The 19562-nt window shown below is 48.9% G+C and overlaps 1 protein-coding gene across 1 annotated transcript in view; it reads left to right on the plus strand.

The window, feature by feature from the left end:
* Positions 1-19562, plus strand: part of LOC105695779 (bifunctional heparan sulfate N-deacetylase/N-sulfotransferase) — a 65179-nt gene that overhangs the window by 14983 nt on the left and 30634 nt on the right. The window contains exon 2 of the mRNA XM_012417686.2: positions 12838-13525. Coding sequence (XP_012273109.1) covers positions 13353-13525 — 173 coding nt within the window. The 5' untranslated portion in view covers positions 12838-13352. The remainder of the gene's footprint in view (positions 1-12837; positions 13526-19562) is intronic.

Below are 19562 nucleotides of genomic sequence, written 5' to 3' on the forward strand. Positions count from 1 at the left end.
GATTAGGGCTCGACTCGAATCCCAACGCGTTGCGCTACTTCGAGCGACGTCGCGTCATCGAAACCCTAATTCGGCGCGTCCGCAGATATCTCGGATTTTTTTTTCTTTTTTTTTTCTTTTTTCCCCGCGGAATTCCGCCAGCCCCGAAATCCGAGCCCGGTCCGGAACACGGCGAGCCGCACTACGGCGAGATAACAACGAATTTCATGTCGAACATCGATTCCGGCGAATGTTCCCCTTAATTTAGCGCACCACGGTCGGGGGCCGTTTGTTTTACTATTTCGCGATTTGCATGCCACTCCAAGTTGCTACTGGGTGTTGGGTGTATTTTACGCTTCACTTGGACAAGTTTCGCGGTGGGGATTTTTTTTTTTCCCCCGATTTAACGCGCCTTTTTGTATACCTTTTGCGTGTACTCTCGATATCCCGATAGGCTCGCGTGATCGCGAATTAGTCGGTTTTCGGAAAATCGCCGACGTCGATCCCGCGACGCCGTATAATTCCACGGCGGGGACTGCCGCGGAATCCCGTCCGCAGGCCTCGCGTGATCCGCGACTCTTTCCGCGGGCATAAATCCTACGCGATTGCAGCCGCTGCGGAACCGCCGATTCCGCGACTTGCATCGCGAGCGCGGCATATTGCGGACTTTGGGGGGGAGAAATCGCGGAAAGCCCTCGTTTCCTGGGGGGGAAAAAAACATAAACTCGACATTTGGAAACCACGCGATGGTCTTGTAAGCGGGATTTCTAAATTTCCCGAAGATCCGCGAGGATTCGATGAACCCCGGGGCTGAAAGGATTAATTTTTCGCCTCCGTTGACAAAAACCATAGGCTTGGAGCCTCGCTCTTCCTCCTTTCTCTCTTTTTTTCTTATCCTCTCTCTTTAAGAGCTCTACCTCGTAATTTCGCCCCCATTATACATTCTCCAGCCGGAAGTAATACCGCTTAATACACCGTCGCCGCACCGGAGGGCTTTCGCGCTTTCCACCCCCTCGGAGAAGGGATCGAGGGGGAAAACTGGGTTACTCGCGATCGGGATGAAGACGCCTTCCCTTTAACCGGGTTCTTCATCGGAGTGTGTACTCCCTTTCCAATGTCGTCATTTTCGACTCTTTGTGCCCCCCTCACCTGGGGGGAGGGGAAAATGGGTTATTGCACTCGGGAGTCAAAAGCGCTTCATTCGAGACGAGTACGTCGTTTCGGGCTCTCCTCGGCGACGGACGTCGATCCGCCCCCTTGACCCGATTGTCGCGAGACGAGTCGATCCGTCGATTCGACGGCGACGAGGAAACCTCCCGAGCGACGCAAAAGCACAACTCTCGGATTCCGTTTTACCTATCCAACGGCTATATTTAATCGTGGAATGGCCGCCGTTGAGTAACGCGGCGATCGAATCGACTGCAGACAAGAAAAAACGTCACGCAATGTCCAGTGACGATTTTAATCCTTAAACGGAAATCCAACCCTTTTAACCCTACCTCATAAACGTATACAGAGAAATGTAAACATCTTCAGGAAAAAAAAATTTATTGTCATACTTTCCTTCCCTTCCTGATGTCGTCTGTCAGCTGAGATGGAAAGAAAGAATAACTGTTTCACTTGAAATTGACTGAAATGAATTGTCGTAATTCCGGGGATATGTTGCATCCGATTAATTCGAGTGTAATAATTATTCTCTGGGTTGAGGAAATATTTCATGTAATATTTCATGAAATATTTCCCCGGTCCGATGATAATGTCTTCTCGGTGGTCAGCATGGCAAATGCAGATTCATGGTACGGTGACGTCGGGTCGGGGTCACTCAATTTTCGTTTAAGGTGAAGTGAAACCCCTCTCAAATCAGTCGATGCGATTACAACGCTTTTTTTAAAGGGTATTAGACCATACTGTCCGAAAATTTGACACCTCACTCCTGATCATCTAAGAATTGTCCTGGCACATTGAAAATTTGGATTTTTGAAAAAAATTTGTTAACTTATCCCAGACTAGAACCAAAATGGCGGCGAGCTCTTATATTTCGATCAATATACAATTATCGAAGGCTCTGATATAAGAAACGAAAGGGTCAGGACAATTTTACGACAATTTAGAACACTCTGGTAGTCGATAAACTCGCATTTGAACGGGATAAAAGCAAAAAAAGTGTTGTATGCGCTTCTATGCCAAAACGATGGTAATACGAGGTCTCGGAGTGAAAATTTAATTGACCTGGAAATCACAGATGGCGCAGGGTGTCCCTCTACAGTCAATTAGGGCCTCAGAAAGCATGAATTCAGAGGATTTCTGGAGTTTTACTTCGATTTCTTGATATTTATTGTACGAAAATGACAGGTGGAGTATGTCATTTCATTTCATTTGATTCACCTTAAGGACTAAATTCGCTCACGCGAGGTTTGGATGTCACACCGAGGGCGTTCTTGACGCAACGCGTAGGAACGTTGTCTGGACCATTCTGGGGTAATATTTGTTTGCGGAAATTTCGATTTATAGCTCATCATAGCGCGGCTCGGATTGGTCATGCGTTCTCGACGCATTGACGCGACGCGCTCTGTGTGACCTCCGACGCGCTCGGGCGGACTTCGTTTTTCCTACCTCGGTGCGTTTCGATCGCGAGTGGTCTGCGCGGAATGGACGGAATGGAACACAGAGGGCACGCAGCGTTTACGAACCGTACCCTGGCCGTGCTCGGAGAGAGGTTTCCAGAGGGGCACGTCGCAGCGCGTACACGCGTACACGCGTGTGTGCTCCGTCGATTAAAGTGCGCGCACAGGTAACCGCACGCGCGACCGTGTACACGTGTCGCTACGCGAGGGCGCCCACGTACGAATACATTATTAACCCAACCGGCACCCACAATTACCGGCGAGTCGAACGCGATCGTACACGGGCAACGATGCAACCCTATGCAACGCTATGCAACGCTATGTAACGTTATGCAACGCGATGCACCGGGACGTCACGAACGCGAGCGATAAATTTCGACTCGGTCCGCCCTCTGAAGAAATTCTTTCCTCCGGTCCGACCTTACCTCTCTTTCTTCCGTTTTTCTGATCGGCATGTTTCGTTCGAAATCGAGCTCGATTCGTCGATCTCGAATAATTTGGGAAAATTCAGGGAGCCCTAGGATTTTGATTAAATGGATCTTGATATGGGATATAGAAGAGTAACTTCCATGTGATCTGGTTTACACCTTAATTTTTTCATTTTATATTTTTATTCATATTATTTATTTATTTTTTTATATGTTTCGTTCGAGATCGAGCTCGATTCGTCGATCTCGAATAATTTGAGAAAATTCGGGGAGCCCTAGAATTTTGATTAAATTGATCTTTATATGGGATATAGAAGAGTAACTTCCATGTGATCTGGTCTACACCTTAATTTTTTTTAATTCATATTTTTATTTATATTATTTATTTATTTTTTTTATATTAGTTTATACCTTACACATGGCTGATATCTCCATTTATTTTTTACTCCTAGGAGTAATGGAAAATTTTGTCAATATTCGGCCCTAAGGAGTGAAATCGGGGCTGATAAAAATCGTGATTTTCTCTTTTTTAATGGTCAGGTTAAGTCAGTATTACTCGAAAAATCGTCATGATTTGTGTCTTTGATTCGAGGATACCAGCCACGATTTCATACTCTCTTCTTTGCGTTGCGGCATCGCCCACGGTGGTGATAAAAAATGATTCCTTTATACGGGCTTCTACCTTCAATTATTAGGAATGGGCACTCGAAAAGGGTCGAAATTAATACTCCCGTTTAAACGTTGCAACACTTCGGGAGGCGGTCACGCTGTACAGTACTTGTACCGTATAAAAGAAAAAAATCGTGATATCGAAAAATAAAAATCAGTTGATCGAAATCGACGATTTTAATCAAATGATTTCAATCGACTCCACCCTGGCGAAAATTGAGCCAAAAGAGGGATTACTTGGGATATACGTGGGTTCAAAGTAAGGGTAAAATATCAAATTTGAATAGAGAGTATCTCGGAGCGTGCGCGATAACGCGATAACGCGATAACGCGAAAACGCGATAACGCGCGAGGATCGGCTCGCGCTCCTCGGTCGGCGCCGGTTAGGCGCTAGGTGGGGCACTATTTTTAATTTCAACTCGAGAGCCGGAGATAAACTGGCTCTGGATAGGATCTTGGAGTCCCCGGGTCGTCTATTTTCCACCGCGACTCGGCCTTCGCAGGGCCCTTCGCCTTGCGGGGCTTAATTTTTGAAAAAAGAAAGAAAGAAAGAAAGAAAGAAAAAACAAACGAGCGCGTGCCCGGAATAATTTAACGCCATTCGTTGTGCGCGGAGACGAGCCGAGTCGCGGGGAGCTTTCAATTTTAATTCCGCATCGGAGGTACGGGAAGTCGCGCCGGTTCGCCCGCGAGAGAGGTTCCGTAATGAAGGCGAGTTTTCTAACGAGACCCCCGGCTGATTTACAATTCCCACAGAGGAGGCTGCGAAACGGAAATTCTAAAGCAATTGGAGGAGGGCACGCGGATGAAAACTCGCGATCGTATTTTCATTTGGCGCGAACTCCCCGGGAAATTAACGAACGTGGGCGAGCTCGAGGGTTACGTTAGCGATTTAGGGCATGGCTCCCGGAATCCATTTTTTTTTGTTTTATTTCTTGCCCTCCCTTTTCGCTACTTTTCTGCCCCCTCTAATTCGAGCTTCGTTAGCGTCACCTGGACGGAGATGACTTCATCGGGCCAGAGGGAGATCGCCGTTAACCGAGGCCGTCATAAACTGCCTCACGACCGAGTTCGAGTTCCCACTTTGGACCCGAAATATCGATCCTCTCCCCCCGGGGGAGAAATCGAAGGCACGCGCAAACGAAACCGTAATTATAGCGCCGGACGGTTTGTTTCTCCCGGCTTCCGGCTCGGATTTATGAGGCGGGGGACGACGCGGTATCGAGGCCGCGCCGAGCAAAATTATCCAACGAAAAGCTCGTATTTAAGGCACCCCGAGAGTTACGGCATTGCCGGACCGACAAATCAAACGTATAACGCCCATTGTGCGCCTCCCCCGTAAGTGCGATTTACCGACCACGCCGAGACGTCCCTGCGCTCTGGAGGACCTAGCCTATAAACGGATCCTTCTCTCTTAGCATTAATTTCTTTTTTGCGTTAGGCCGAATTTCATGCCTAAAAAGTTGTCTTAATAATACTAAAACCCCGAAATGTCGCTGCGCGCTACTGAACCTAACCTATATGTGGATCTTCTTCGCGATGGGCCGTATTTTCTGCCTGAAAAGTCGCATTAATGGTAAAACGCCCTGAATTCGCGCGTAATTAGCATTTCTGACGTTATAATGGTCGATAGTCGTAATGAAATTCACAATTTCAGCGTGCGTCATAAGTGCTACTTGCCAACCACGCCGAGATATCGCCGCGCGCTACTGAACTTAACCTATACGTGGATCTTCTTCGCGTTAGGCCGTATTTTCGATCTGAAAAGTCGCATTAATGGTAAAAGTCCCTGAGATCGCGCGTAATTAGTACTTCTGACATTATAATGGTCGATAGTCGTAATGAAATTCACAATTTCAGCGTGCGTCATAAGTGCTACTTATCGGGCACGCCGAGACATCGTCGCACGCTACTGAACTTAACCTATACGCGGATCTGCTTCGCGATGGGTCGTATTTTTTACCTGAAAAGTCACATTAATGGTAAAACGCCCTGAGTTCGCGCGTAATTAGCATTCTTGACGTTATAATGGATGATAGTCGCAATGAAATTCACAATTTCAGCACATTTCAGCGTGCGTCACAAGTGCTGTTTATCGGCCACGCCGAGACATCGCCGCGCGCTACTGAACTTAACCTATATGCGGATTTTCTTCGCGTTGGGCCGTATTTTCTATCTGAAAAGTCGCATTAATCGTAAAACTCCCTGAGATTGCGCGTAATTAGTACTTCTGACGTTATAATGGGCGATAGTCGTAATGAAATTCACAATCTCAGCATGCATCATAAGTGCTACTTATCGGCCACGCCGAGACATCGCTGCGCGCTACTGAACTTAACCTATAAGCGGATTTTCTTCGCGTTGGGCCGTATTTTGTGCCTGAAAAGTCGCATTAATGGTAAAACGCCCTGAGTTCGCGCGTAATTAGCATTCTTGACGTTATAATGGATGATAGTCGCAATGAAATTCACAATTTCAGCACATTTCAGCGTGCGTCACAAGTGCTGTTTATCGGCCACGCCGAGACATCGTCGCACGCTACTGAACTTAACCTATACGCGGATTTTCTTCGCGTTGGGCCGTATTTTCTATCTGAAAAGTCGCATTAATGGTAAAACTCCCTGAGATTGCGCGTAATTAGTACTTCTGACGTTATAATGGTCGATAGTCGTAATGAAATTCAAGATTTCAGCACATTTCAGCGTGCGTCATAAGTGCTACTCATCGGCCAAGCCCAGACATCGCCGCGCGCTACTGAACCTAACCTATACGCGGATCCTTCTCTCTTAGCATTAATTTTTTTGCGATAGGCCGAATTTCATGCCTACAAAGTTGTCTCAATGATACTAAAACTCCATGAAATCGCGCGTAACTACAACTCCTGACATTATAATGATGGGTAGTCGTAATAACAGTCAAAATTTCAGCGTCCCCCGTAAGCACGATTTATCGGCGACTTCTTTGACTCAAACAAGTTGTCGCAATTCCTAAGAATTTACCGACCAAGCCGAGCAGTCGCTGCGCGCTGGAGAACATAACCTATACATGGATCCTCTTCGCGTTACTTTTTCCGCGTTCGACCCAATTCCCTGAAAAGTTGTCTTAATACCGAAACTCCCTGAGATCACGCATAGGAAAAACGCCCGAAATAGCGAGGAGCATAAAATCATATTTTAGAGGGGTACAAAGCTTCACTGTAAACAGAAACGGACAACATTGTAACGGTGGGTAGTTACAGTAAAGGTAACAAAATCCCAGCGCCCCATCCCCCTAGCAACGAAATATAAACAAGCTCGAATGTAAACCCGGGTACAAAGTATATCCGGAGTTCTATTATTAAATACATGCCGCGTGTAAAAATTCGGCCTCACCTTTCCCCCGTTATTTTTTTCGCGTACTTTTTCTTCTTCTTTTTTTTTTTTTGTTTTTCTCGCGCAGCAGAATATGGATCGACGGGTCTGTTAACCTAACCTCACCGAATTCGTAATTAGTCGGGGATTTCGAACCGTCTCGCGGGACTCGAGGAGGGAAAAGTCGATCGAACGCGACGCCCGTTGTTGGCGGAATTCTCCTAGGAATATCTCCGGTGCTTTCGATTGGGCGGGTCCCTCCCTCTTCCCTCGGGAGGGAAAAGGGAATCGAGAGAGCCCGAGTGGACTTCTCGGGGAACGGCTTCTTGCCAGCTCCGAAGACGTCCGGGAAGGAGACGAGTTTACGCGTACCGATCGTTCGAGGAATCGCCTCCGAGGCTCATATTCCACCGACGGTGCACCGCTCGCGTGTATTTATGCACTTATGCGGTTTACACCAACCCTGGGGGGAGGGGGGTCTGCAAGCCAACGACCCCCGATTCCTTCGACGAACGCGTCGACCGAAATCTCCAGTTCCATTATCGGCCAATCCGTTCTTTAAGACGGGACGAAAATGACCTGGCTGAGAGGTCAATCGTAGATGATAATTTGTTCCCAATTAAACGTACATTTTCTTTTATAAAAAAAAATTCAATTTTATGGAACATATATTATATATGCAACGGTGACTTTATTCTAGGGACCTTCCTATGCGAGCCTGGATCATGAAAGAGAGGGTAAGGACTACTTGGTGAATTGTACTCAATTATTACTGTTTTAATTCCTTCGACGAACGCGTCGACCGAAATCTCCAGTTCCATTATCCGCCAATACGTTCTTTAAGGCGGGACGAAAATGACCTGGCTGAGACGTCAATCGTATATGACAATTTTTTCCCAATTAAACGTACAGAATGATTTTACATTCCGCTGCGTGAACATGGAGGCTCCGAGCAAGGTGTCTTGACCCTCGTACATTTTATTTTATAAAAAAAAGATTTAATTTTATGGAATATATATTATATATGCAACGGTGACTTTATTCTAGGGACCGTTCTATGCGAGCGTGGATCATGAAAGAGAGGGTAAGGACTAATTGGTGAATCAAACTCAATTTTGACTCTTAAAGTGATTCGCTCCAAACGAGGGTAACTCATGCCGGCGCAAGTTCCTGCGGAAATTTTTTGGCGGACGAGGTTCCGCCATCTCGCGGCCCGGTTTACGAGTCGGCGAAATTTCCCCCGTCGCGGCGGAAAGCCGGGAAAAAATCCCGGGAAAATGCTTCGCGGGGGTATGGGGGGTGGATGTACACCCCCGAGTGCGCGCGGTTCCTCTTTTGGCCACGTTTGAACGTTACTTTGCCTACTAATAGCGTCTAATTAGAGCATCTGGCTCGGCCCGAAAGGGAGGACCTGTATTCGAGCGCCGAGACCTTTATCCCCCGGCGATCTCCTTTTATTTCCCCTCCCCCTTCCGGAAGGATAATTATTCGGAAGAAGAGCCCGCGTAATTACCGCCGACTGTTCGGCCGGGGTAATTAATTTTTCCCCTGGCCTCCGTGGTTTCCGTCGAAGAGGCGCGTCGCGGTATTGGGGAGGAAAAGGGCCGCGACGGAACTCACGCGGAGTTCTCCGCGGGCCCGGTGCGTCCTCTGTGAAACGCGATAGCGGTATCAGTTTCGCCGGATTTAAAAATCCGGACGGAATCGTCCGCAAGGCTCGTGTTCGAGGCTCGTGTTTCGCTCCCGACGCGTCGAGCTCGCTGCACTCGCGCATGCACTCGCCGATGCACTCGCGGATGCATTTGCGGAGCCGTGTCGGTGACCTCGACCGGTGTCGGTGTATTTTTAATGCCTACGGAGGAGATTCTTTCGAGGCTCCTCCTAGGATTTCCACTTCTCGAGGTCCCTGGCACGGCTGATAAGGCGAGAAGGTCGACCCCTCCTCGGCAGGTGATATCGAGCCACGAGACGGCGCGTTGTTAGGGACGCGGAGGGAGGCAAACCGGGAAAAGGGGAAAAAGGGAAAAAGCGGCGCGAGGGGTGGTTTAAAACATGGGAAACCCATTCGTTTTTACGCCGGAGGCCGGGGCCGCGGTTATTTACGAGTTGTTTTTCCCGCGGTTACTCCGACGTACGCGAATATTGCGCCCGGATTTTCAATATCATTACTTGACGCCTCCGATGGGAGTCGATTCGGCTTTTCATGGCCCTTAATGGCCGGCTAACTTTCTTCGTCGGAACAATGGACCGGCGGAATGATCCCTATAGAAAAATTTATATTTGGCTCGAAACTCTACCGAGTTTCTTCATTATTTCGTTTAGGGGCATAAATAATTTATCGGAGAGAAAAATCGAACACGAACCTGGGGATGAATTTTCCGATTCCTTAATTTTACATTTTATCCTTCGTTTATGTGGCTTCATATTAAATTATTTCGTTTACACGGTTTCATTTGGAATTATTTCGTCTGGAGGCATAGATCATTTACGGGGNTAAACTATTTTTAAAATACCTATAAAGAAATTTGAAAAGAACTGAAATTTCATGAGTTTCAGGACCTTCCTTATAGTCTCCCTATTCACGTTGTAGAGTTTCAAACTATTCGGTAAACCGAGTTTGGAGAAAAGTTTCATAAACAAAAAACCTCTTAGATGCCACTTTCACATCACCTTAATCCTCTTGCTATTAGAAACGTCCGTGAAGCCTCACACCCTACGAAGTCTTTCAATCTGCCCTGCTCTAAAATAATAAATACATAATCTTTTTCGCCCCCCTCCCTCACGCGCTTCTTTCGCCCTGTTACGCATTACGTTTATGAATGTTATGACACCGTGTAAACGCCGCAATGTGCCCATTCATGGTATGGCGATTTCTTTCAACACTGGCGTTCCGGTGCGATGGATTATCGTAGCAAAAGGGTTAATATATCATTATATAATCCGTTTTCACCCTTATATCAAGGTTTCTACACCGTGCTCGATTTATCGGAACTACGAGCACGTTTGGGAATGCCGAAATTCTCGCGCCTCTACCCGTCTACGTGCTGCAAAGTATTAATCGGGTGCACTGCCGACGACATTGCCGACAATATATTCCTCCAATCAGAGAGGCGCGATCAAGGCGAAGTGCACTTTGGTCCTGTTTACCCTGCGCTGTAAGCAGGATCAGAGGGCACTCCGGGTGCTAAGCCGTAGCCGGGATTAGAGTGGGAGCGAGCACATCTCTAGGAGACACCATGGCCCCATGGCTCGCGATCGTCCCTATTTTCCATTAGAGTTTGGGAGGTCGAGGGTCGCCTCCTCTGGTATTTTCATCCGAGTACTTTGACGCGCTGGATTAAGAGATCCCGGGACTCGCGGGAAAAGACGCGGGGACGCGCGCGTTCGCGCCGCGATTAAAGACCGCTGACGAGGGGCCGGGAGATAGAGAGAGAGGGGACGAGCGCGCCGGCCGCGAGTGGGAGAGAGAAGCAACGAGAGGCAATCGAGGTCGGCCCTATCCGGTTACGGAGACGTCGACGGACTGCAATAATCGCGTCCAGCTTTGAGTAACGGTTTCCCTCCTCGACATTCTCCTCGGAGAAGCGCGAAGAGCGTCGTCGTGTTCTCCTTTTACTTATTCCTCTCTTTATATATATATTTTTTATTTTTATTTTTACCGGACACCGATAAGGCACTCGTCGCACTTATCGCGCGGTCTGAGAGAATGCGAACGGAAGGGCGAAAGGAAGGACGCGCGGATTGACCGCGTGGTATAACCTAATCTTGCCGAGAGGCGTCCGATGCATTTGCGAGATTAAAATCCCATCGAGGCGCATCGGGACGCGACCGGCGCCCGGTAAAAAGCGAGTCCCTTTGGCGCGGCTCCTAGACGCGGATCGACGCTATTCCGTGGATGCGCGACGCCTCGCGTCATTTGCGTTTCAGACCCTCTCCGTGGCGGGGAAACAAAAGTGCATGGCGCTGCACTTTGAGGCGCATCGACGAATTGGATGCGAAAAAGGGATTACGTGCCGAGGTGCTGGAAAGGAGTTCCTTTGCTCTAGGGGTGAGCACTCTCGACGAGGTTTCCGCCATTGGGGGTGGGAATTAGGTGACTCTGTCAAGGTGCAGTTTTAGGTCGATGGTTGGATCGTTCTGAGTACCTTGGGGTGAGACCTGGTCGCGGACCGATTAGCCGACAAAACGCCTCCTCCACTTTTATCTCCTTTAAAGAAATTAATTTTCTCACGAAGAGTGAGAACCACAATTTCTTATTTTTATTTTTTTTATATTTTTTTTCTCTTTGCTACCGAAAGCCCTTAAACGGTCCGTTAATATTCTGGACGTGGTGGAAGTGGATATGATCTCTGGTGGTCCGTTAAGATTTCTTAATGACTCGGACGAACTTCTCGTCGGTAGCGAGCGGAGATCCTCTTCTGTGGCGGTACAAACCTCGACCTGAACCACGAAGTCGACCTCCGATGCGTCCTGAAATATGTCCCCGACAAACCTGAACGGGCAAAGGAGGAGTAATTACGTTCCCGGGAAGACCGGGGCCATTTCTCTCGGGCGGACTCCTCCCCTTCGAAGATTTCGCGTTGCGTTTTTCCGGGCGGAAGAGACATCGATATTTCCGTCCCCGGTGAGAAATGCCAGGTCGGCCCCCGGGAAAGGGAGAGGGAGGGAGGGAAGGAAGCGCGCGTTCTCTCTTTATTTGTTTTTGTTTTCTTTTTTTTGTTTACTTCTTTTTTTTAGAAAGAAATATAGAAACACCAGCAAAGAGGCGTGGAGGAACTCGAGGAGGCGCCGGAATTTCGACAAGTTTTTGACGTCATTTCCTAGGCGAATCGTATTTCGCGGAACTCGAGATAACTCGAAATAACAACAGATAACTCGAGATACTCGACTACGAGACGAGCGATTGCGTTTCCAGAAAATGAGAAGCCTAACCCCGGCAGGGGCTCGCTGATTAATGGACTGCTTTCCGCTGCGGTGTTTCCGCAGGAAAAAAAAAATCGTGCTTCGGGATACGGCCGATTAATCGAGGCGGGGCGAGAAAAAAGTACACGGTCTAAACCCGAGGGAGGATTTTTCGAGTCTCGATTTTTTTTCCATGTTCAATATCACGATATAACAATGCGATCTTGGCCTCGTTATGTTCGATCTTTTTAAACGAGGCACTTCGAAAAGAATCCTTATCGGATCCCGATCATGACCTGATAAGGCGTACCCTGACAGGGTTAATTCGAAGAATGATAAACCCTTACGGAACATCGGGTCATCTCTACGTTATCTTATTTCGGCATTTTGTCTCGTCGAGTCCTCGATCGGGATGTGATAAGACGCACCCCCTAACAGCAGGAAAAAAATTGTTCGCTTTCAATGAAATTATTTTCTTGAACGGTATCAAGGAAACTAGCATTGAAACCATTCCGAAGCGATACATCGATCGAACACTCCACATCTTAAAATAATAGAGACCATTTCTCTCGTTAGATCGGACGAAACATACCACCGTTATTCGTTGCCATTAAACGCATTAAAGTTTTAATGAAATTCGCTGAATATTATCATTTCTTTGAGTGAAAAAATATTTCTTTGGGGTAGTAAGATTTCTGCCCAAAACCCTGTTATTTGATTTAAATGATCATTATTCAAAATTCCCCCTTTTTTTTTTTAATCATTTTTTTTTTCAACGTAGAGTCGAGGTCAGCGTCTCGACAATCCCTGTCTTATCATCGGGTATATTTCTACTCGCATTAATCGTATTTTGACATTTTGCTCATCGAGTCCTCTTGATTCCAGGTGAGAGACCTGTCTTGGAAGGAGGCTGCAGGAGTACCTCTCGCCCCTGACCTGGCTCGTAAAAAGGAAGGAGGGACAACGGCGCTCGACGGGGCCCTACATCGCGGATAATCGGCGACGCGTCGCGAGGTCGCCGACTAAATCGACAGAGTCGTCCCCGAGGTGGCGCCGACCTCCAGACCTCCAGGAAGGAAGAAGAGGAAGAGTCGCCGGAGATCGGCCCCCCGGGATGAGGCGATCGGCCGGGTCGGCGCGCGGCGACCGATGAGGCCTCGCGGGGTCGGCGGCGGGCGACGAGAGGACAAGATGGAGGTCGAGGTCGACCGCTGATCCCGGGCTCGATCCGATCCCGATCCGGGGGCGCGGGTCGCGCGCCTCCGGATGGGTTAGACTCGCGCTGGCCCTCGACGATGGACGACGGAGACGCCCCCGATCGTCCTTGGCCACCTCGGCAAGGAACTAGGAACCTCGAGGCCCACCAGAGGACCTCGACCTGAGAGACCTAGGGTCCGACGATGGTCATGAAGATCTCCGCTGGAGACGCCGGCGTTCCTCTTTTGGGCGCCGTCGCGCAGAGGTGCGTCGTCAAACAGGCCACCGTCAAGAGGTGCGTCGCCGCCCTCCTCCTCGTCTCCGTCGCCAGCATTTTCTACTACACGCACTATATCATCAGCAGCCCGCTGTCGAGGTGAGTGATGATTTTTCCATGATAATTAGGTATTCCGAATTTATCCAGGATTCCCGCGAGAGAGACTCCTTCCTAATGCGTCTAGGCGAGCTGCGATAGAAATTGGAAATCTCTTTCTTTTATCACGTAACCTACCGACGATTTATACCCCCATTACAAATGCCATTTAAACCGATCAATTTGACCCTCCGGTGGTAGTTTTAGTGTTAAGGGTGGGTAAAATTGCCATTTGATCGTGCGTTAGACTTTTCTCCAACCTGGGCCTACCCAATCGTTTCACCCTCTACAACGTATATACGAAGGCTACGAGGAAGGTCCTAACCCTCTCGAAATTTCAATTTTTATGAAAAATATTCAAAATGTCTGCGAAGAGATTTTCTGAAAAATCGAAATCTCACGGGGGTTCGGCGCCTTCTTCATGGCATTCGCATTAACGGTGTAAAGTTTGAAATTATTCGGTACATCCCGTTCGGAGGAAGGTTTCAAAAAGGAGACCTTCCCGCCACTTTCACGTCGCCTTAAGGTTACATCGAGAGCAATCCGCGAATCGACGGGTTGCCGATTTCTGCCTGACTTGATTTTTCTTTCTTCTCGGGGAGACGAGTGAAATCTTCCGGACTCGTTAATCCGCTAATTCATGTCGCGTGAGTGAAGAAAATTGAGAGTGTAAATTCCGTAAAGGTGGGTGGACCGATTCGACGCACCTGAGCGGTGCCGAGTTTCGAGGCGAGGTGCACTCGATCAGCCTGCTCGTTAGAAGTTGCCGAGATGGTTCTGGACTCCTGGATATTGGATCGCTGAATGACGGACTCGGAGGAGGAAGCGCTACCGCGCGTCCTTTTTCGCGACTAATTATCCCCGGAGCGCGTCCGGCTCGAAAATCCTCGCGGCTCGTCCTACACCTCGTCGAGCTCTCCCTCGGCGATAAAAGCGGCAGACCTCACATTAATCAACCGGCGTCCATTTTGCCCGCTCGGACCTGCCCCCCCCCGGGGGGGGGGGCTCTTCGCGCTTCGCTTTTTGCGCCTCGTCGCGCTCCCGTCCGCGATGCCCGCCATCTTGCCATCGAAGCCCCCGAAACGCATCAATCTTCGTTATTTATTGCGAAACACTCGGGAAAATGGAAGGGTTAAGGGCGCCGAGAGGGTGGACGCGTGGCTTCGGTCGGCCATTTTTAACCCTCGATCGTCGGACCTCGCGGTGATCTGATTCCGTACCCCGATTTGCAACCTCAATGATCGGCATTTTGCCATCGGAGTTCCTGAAAAACATCAATTTTCGTTATTTATTGCGAAACACTCGGGAAAATGGAAGGGTTAAGGGTGCCGAGAGGGTGGACGCGTGGCTTCGGTCGGCCATTTTTAACCCTCGATCGTCGAACCTCGCGGTGATCTGATTCCGTACCCCGATTTGCAACCTCAATGATCGGCATTTTGCCATCGGAGTTCCTGAAAAACATCGATCTTTGTTATTTATTGCGACACACTCGGGAAAATGGAAGGGTTAAGGGCGCCGAGAGGGTGGACGCGTGGCTTCAGACGGTCATTTTTAACCCTTGATCGTCAGACCTCGCGACGACGAATCGACGATTTCTGATGCCGCACCTTATTGCTATCTTGTGATCGAAGCCCCGAAACGCATAAATCATCGATATTTATTGCGAAACGCATTAATCATCGATATTTATTTGCGAAAATCAAAGGATTAACGGCGGCGGAATCGTGGCTTCAGACGGCCATTTTTAACCCTCGATCCTCGAACGGAATCCTCAGCGACGAATCGACGCTGCCGATTCCGTGATATTCCGCTCCCCCGCACTTACGGCCGCACTTAAAGTTTACGTGTTCCGCTTAGCCGGCGAGTAACACAGGTAACCGAGCCGTATCTCGCCGGAGGAACGACAGATCGATTCGCGTTGTATATACCAGGAGTCATGTCGGCGGCGCGATTACGTCGCGCCGCGTGTATGTCCCTGTGCAATTTTCCTTTGGACCCGGCGAGTCACGCGAGCCGCAGTCGGGCCGTCGCGTGTACTTAGAGACAGATGCCGAGGACAGATTGCCTAAACGAAGGGGGAAAAAGATGTTTCGCCAATTTTCCATTTGCCATTTCCCGTTTCCCGTTTCCCGCGGCCGGCGCGTTCCCGGGAAGCGTTTCCGCGACGGAGCGATGGTCGCTACCCAGGAACTCGATTACAGAGCGAGAAAAAAGACACGGCCTCCTATGAATGGGGCAGAGAGAGATAGGGGGATAGTCGCGGACTCGAATCACCGCGCCTCCCCTCTTTCCTCCCTCCGACCCAATTTAAATCGAAGCGCGCGACGGGCATATATTTCCGGGAACGTGTAATCGGTTCGATTCCAATTGGCCGCGTTCCCGGGGCCCGGTCAATTACCGGGAAACGAATAACCCGCGCCTCCCCCGAGGAGAAGAGACCTCCACTGGCAGCCCGCTGCATCTCGCTGCACCCTGCTGCATCCTGCTGCATCGCCGTGGGACCCGAAGGCGGCCGGATGCGTGTCGCACACCCAATCACGGTCAATTCGATGACCCTTGCCGAATCCTCCTCGGCAGATGAACTCGTCTCGAGTGCGGAGAAAATTTCCAATCAAAGGATTAAAATTGATTGATTGAGCGGAAACTTGGCGGGGACGGCGAAAGCGGCGCCATCTGTTGATTTAGTACGTGAAACGCCGCGCCGCGCTGCGGGTGACACTTCCAGGGATTCCTTTATTAGAGGTGAAACGAAGAGAATTTTATTAAGAGGATACGAAAGGCGCTAAGAAATTTAATCTACGTGGATAAAATGAAATTCATCTGTAACCTTTTTGGTGGTAATGCCGTTTTGAATACTCAAATGGTAACACAAACTGGTGCGTCCCATTATCGATATTTATATTTATGTTGGTCTTTTACAGTCTACATTGAGATTTATACGAATACGAAGGGTTCCTTATGTCATTTCGGTAAAGTAATGGTAATAAGATCGATGTACAACTGTCAAAATCCCATGAATTTATAACTGTTTATATTTTGACGAACCAACGTCACCATCTGTGACGTTTAGCTGCAACTAAATTTTTGCTCTAAAAACACATGCAGGACCTTCCCGTAAAGCGCGGGGCCGCGGGTCGCTCGGCACGGCCCCTCTCCGCGCGGCCGCGGCGCCCATGGGCGGCGGCGGGGCGAGGCTCCTCTGTCACCGTCACTGTCCTCTTCCGGGGTCCCTCGAGGGCGCCCTTGTCCCGCGATGGATGTTGTCTTCGTGTTGTCCGCACTCGCCTCACCGAGAGGACGTCCTAACGTCTAACTCTACGCAACTTATACTACCAAAAAAGAAAAAAAAAATTAAATGTAGTGCAACGGATATTCGGTCTTTTTTCCTTCTCAGTCTTAAGCGTTCAGCGGGCTGTAATAAGACATGGATGAAATGATACAATTAAAATACAATACCACTGCCTTCGAAAAGGAGTTTAAAGGATTTCAGGATTAATGTTTAACATTTACAGACCTGGGACGATCGCCCACAGAGTGCATCGTCACAATACATATAGGACAATGCATCCTGTGGGCGATATATATATATTGGTAATTTGAGTTTTTTATGCCACTGCTTGAATACTTGTGAAAAGGCCCTAAGCTAAACAACCATGACCGCGGCAGTCCTCTCCGATTCTAAGCTCCGTACGAAAAAATCAGGAAGACCTAACGGCGAAGCGTGGAAAGACAAAAAGAGGAAACACGGGGAAAGGAGAAGGAGGAAGAAAGGGCAACGATGCGTGCCATCGCGGCGTCGCCTGTAACGACGCGGGACGTCGGGCAGTAAATCAGAATTGGCAACGATCCCGGCGACATCCTGTTGCGGGCTCGCATGCGCGTCTTCCGCTCGAACGAGAGACGACTCCGTTCGCGAGGAGAGTCCCGGTCCTGGTCCCGAGATTCCCTGGAGCTCTAGGCCTCGCTCCCTAATTGAATCCCATTGGGAGTCGCGCCGGCAGCCGTGACGGTGCCGCGTCGAATCCCGAAACATCGGAGCCTGGCTCCTTTGGTAGAGTTACGTCCTGCCTGGGACGGGTTTCCATGAATTAGCCATTAGGCATAACGCGAACTCGGGTCTATGGATGCACCGGTGCATCCCTCTGCGAAACTTTCCTCGCGGACGAGAAAGGAGAAGAGATCGGTTTACATGAACGCGGAGGCCGTAATTGGTTTACTTGTCATATACTGTAAAAAGGAAAAATTAAATCAATTCTTGAAACTTCCATCGAACGTGTTTTTCAATTTTTTGAGGCCAATCGTAACGTCGAAAATGCTGAATTTCGACTCGAGTCTATGGATGCACCGGTGCATCCCTCTGCGAAACTTTCCTCGAGGAGGAGAAAGGAGACGAGATCGGTTTACCTGAACACGAAGGCCGTAATTGGGTTACTTGTCATATGCTATAAAAAGGAAAATTTAAATAAATTCTTGAAACGCCCATCGAACGTGTTTTTCAATTTTTTGAGGCCAATCGTAACGTCGACAATGCCGAATTTCGAGTCGTGTCGGATCCCAAAACATCGGAGCTTGGCAGCGGATCCTTTGGTAGAATTACGTCTGGGACGAGTTTCCATGAATTAGCCATTAGACGCGAACTCGAGTCTATGGATGCACCGGGGCATCCAACGCATTCAGCGCACCCAGTGGATCCCTTTACGAAACTTTCCTCGCGGACGGGAGAGGAGATGAGATCGGTTTATCTCGCCCTGAGCTCGGTGTTCGTAATTGGCAACGTTGTTATATACTACTAAGGAAGGGAAAAAAAATAACAATAAATTCATGAAATACATGTCAAAGGGTTTCATTCGTATCTACGGTACCCTCGAACGTCCTTTCCAAGTGTACGAGACCGATGTTAATTCTGAAAATACTGAATTTCGGCATTTCTTTAATCGGCGATTTTTATTAACGATCCGATTTAAAGGATTCCAGGTAAATTGTGCGTGTACAGTTTCTCACGGTGCACGATTTTTTTTTTCTCACATTTTATGTGGAACAAAATTCCTGCCGATTTTTCGTTTCCGTCTTTCCGACGTGTCTCTTCGATGTAGATCGTTGCAGTACTCGTCTCTCTCGACTCTTCATTATAGAATCGAATTTTTAATAACGAGCCGATTTAAAGGATTCCAGGTAAATTGTGCGTGTACAGTTTCTCACGGTGCACGATTTTTTTTTTCTCACGTTTTATGTGGAACAAAATTCCTGCCGATTTTTCGTTTCCGTCTTTCCGACGTGCCTCTTCGATGGAGATCGTTGCAGTACTCGTCTCTCTCGACTCTTCATTAAAGAGTCGAATTTTTAATAACGAGCCGATTTAAAGAATTCCAGTTAAATTGTGCGTGTACAGTTTCTCACGGTGCTCGATTTTTTTTTCTCACATTTTATGTGGCACAAAATTCCTGTCGATTTTTCATTTCCGTCTTTCCGACGTGCCTCTTCGATGGAGATCGTTGCAGTACTCGTCTCTCTCGACTCTTCATTAAAGAGTCGATATTGTCGGGTCCCTCGCGGACGCACGGCCGGCCATTGATTCGGGTCGGGAGGCGGGCGAGGGCACGCGGATGCCGTTGGTAACCCGAGACCAGAATCGGAAGCCAATAATTCTTTGTGCCGAATCGAATAGGCCCCATGCGCTTTTCCATACGCCGAGCCCCCTTTCGACCCCCTGCCCCCCCGAGAGGGTCGCGATCGACTCGTGCCGTCCACGGCCGCGACCCCCCACGGACGACCGGTCGCGCTCTATCGATTAGGATTCCAATGATTGGCCCGAGTCGACCGCTTTTATTTCGGCCTCCTCGTCGCCGCTTTCTTTCGACGGAATCGGCGTGTCCGGGAGGGACAGCGAACGACGACGGAGAGAAAGGGGCACCGAGAAGCGAAGGGGGGCTTAATTGCACGTAATTGGTTAGTCGCCGTGAAGCACACAAGGGGTAATGGGACAAGGGTGGTAATAACGTCACCCAATTACGGCGCCCCTGCAAAAACGCGCTTACGATCG

This window comes from Orussus abietinus, unplaced genomic scaffold (genome assembly GCF_000612105.2).
Source record: "Orussus abietinus isolate OABI.00-Male unplaced genomic scaffold, Oabi_2.0 scaffold68, whole genome shotgun sequence".
NCBI lineage: Eukaryota > Metazoa > Arthropoda > Insecta > Hymenoptera > Orussidae > Orussus > Orussus abietinus.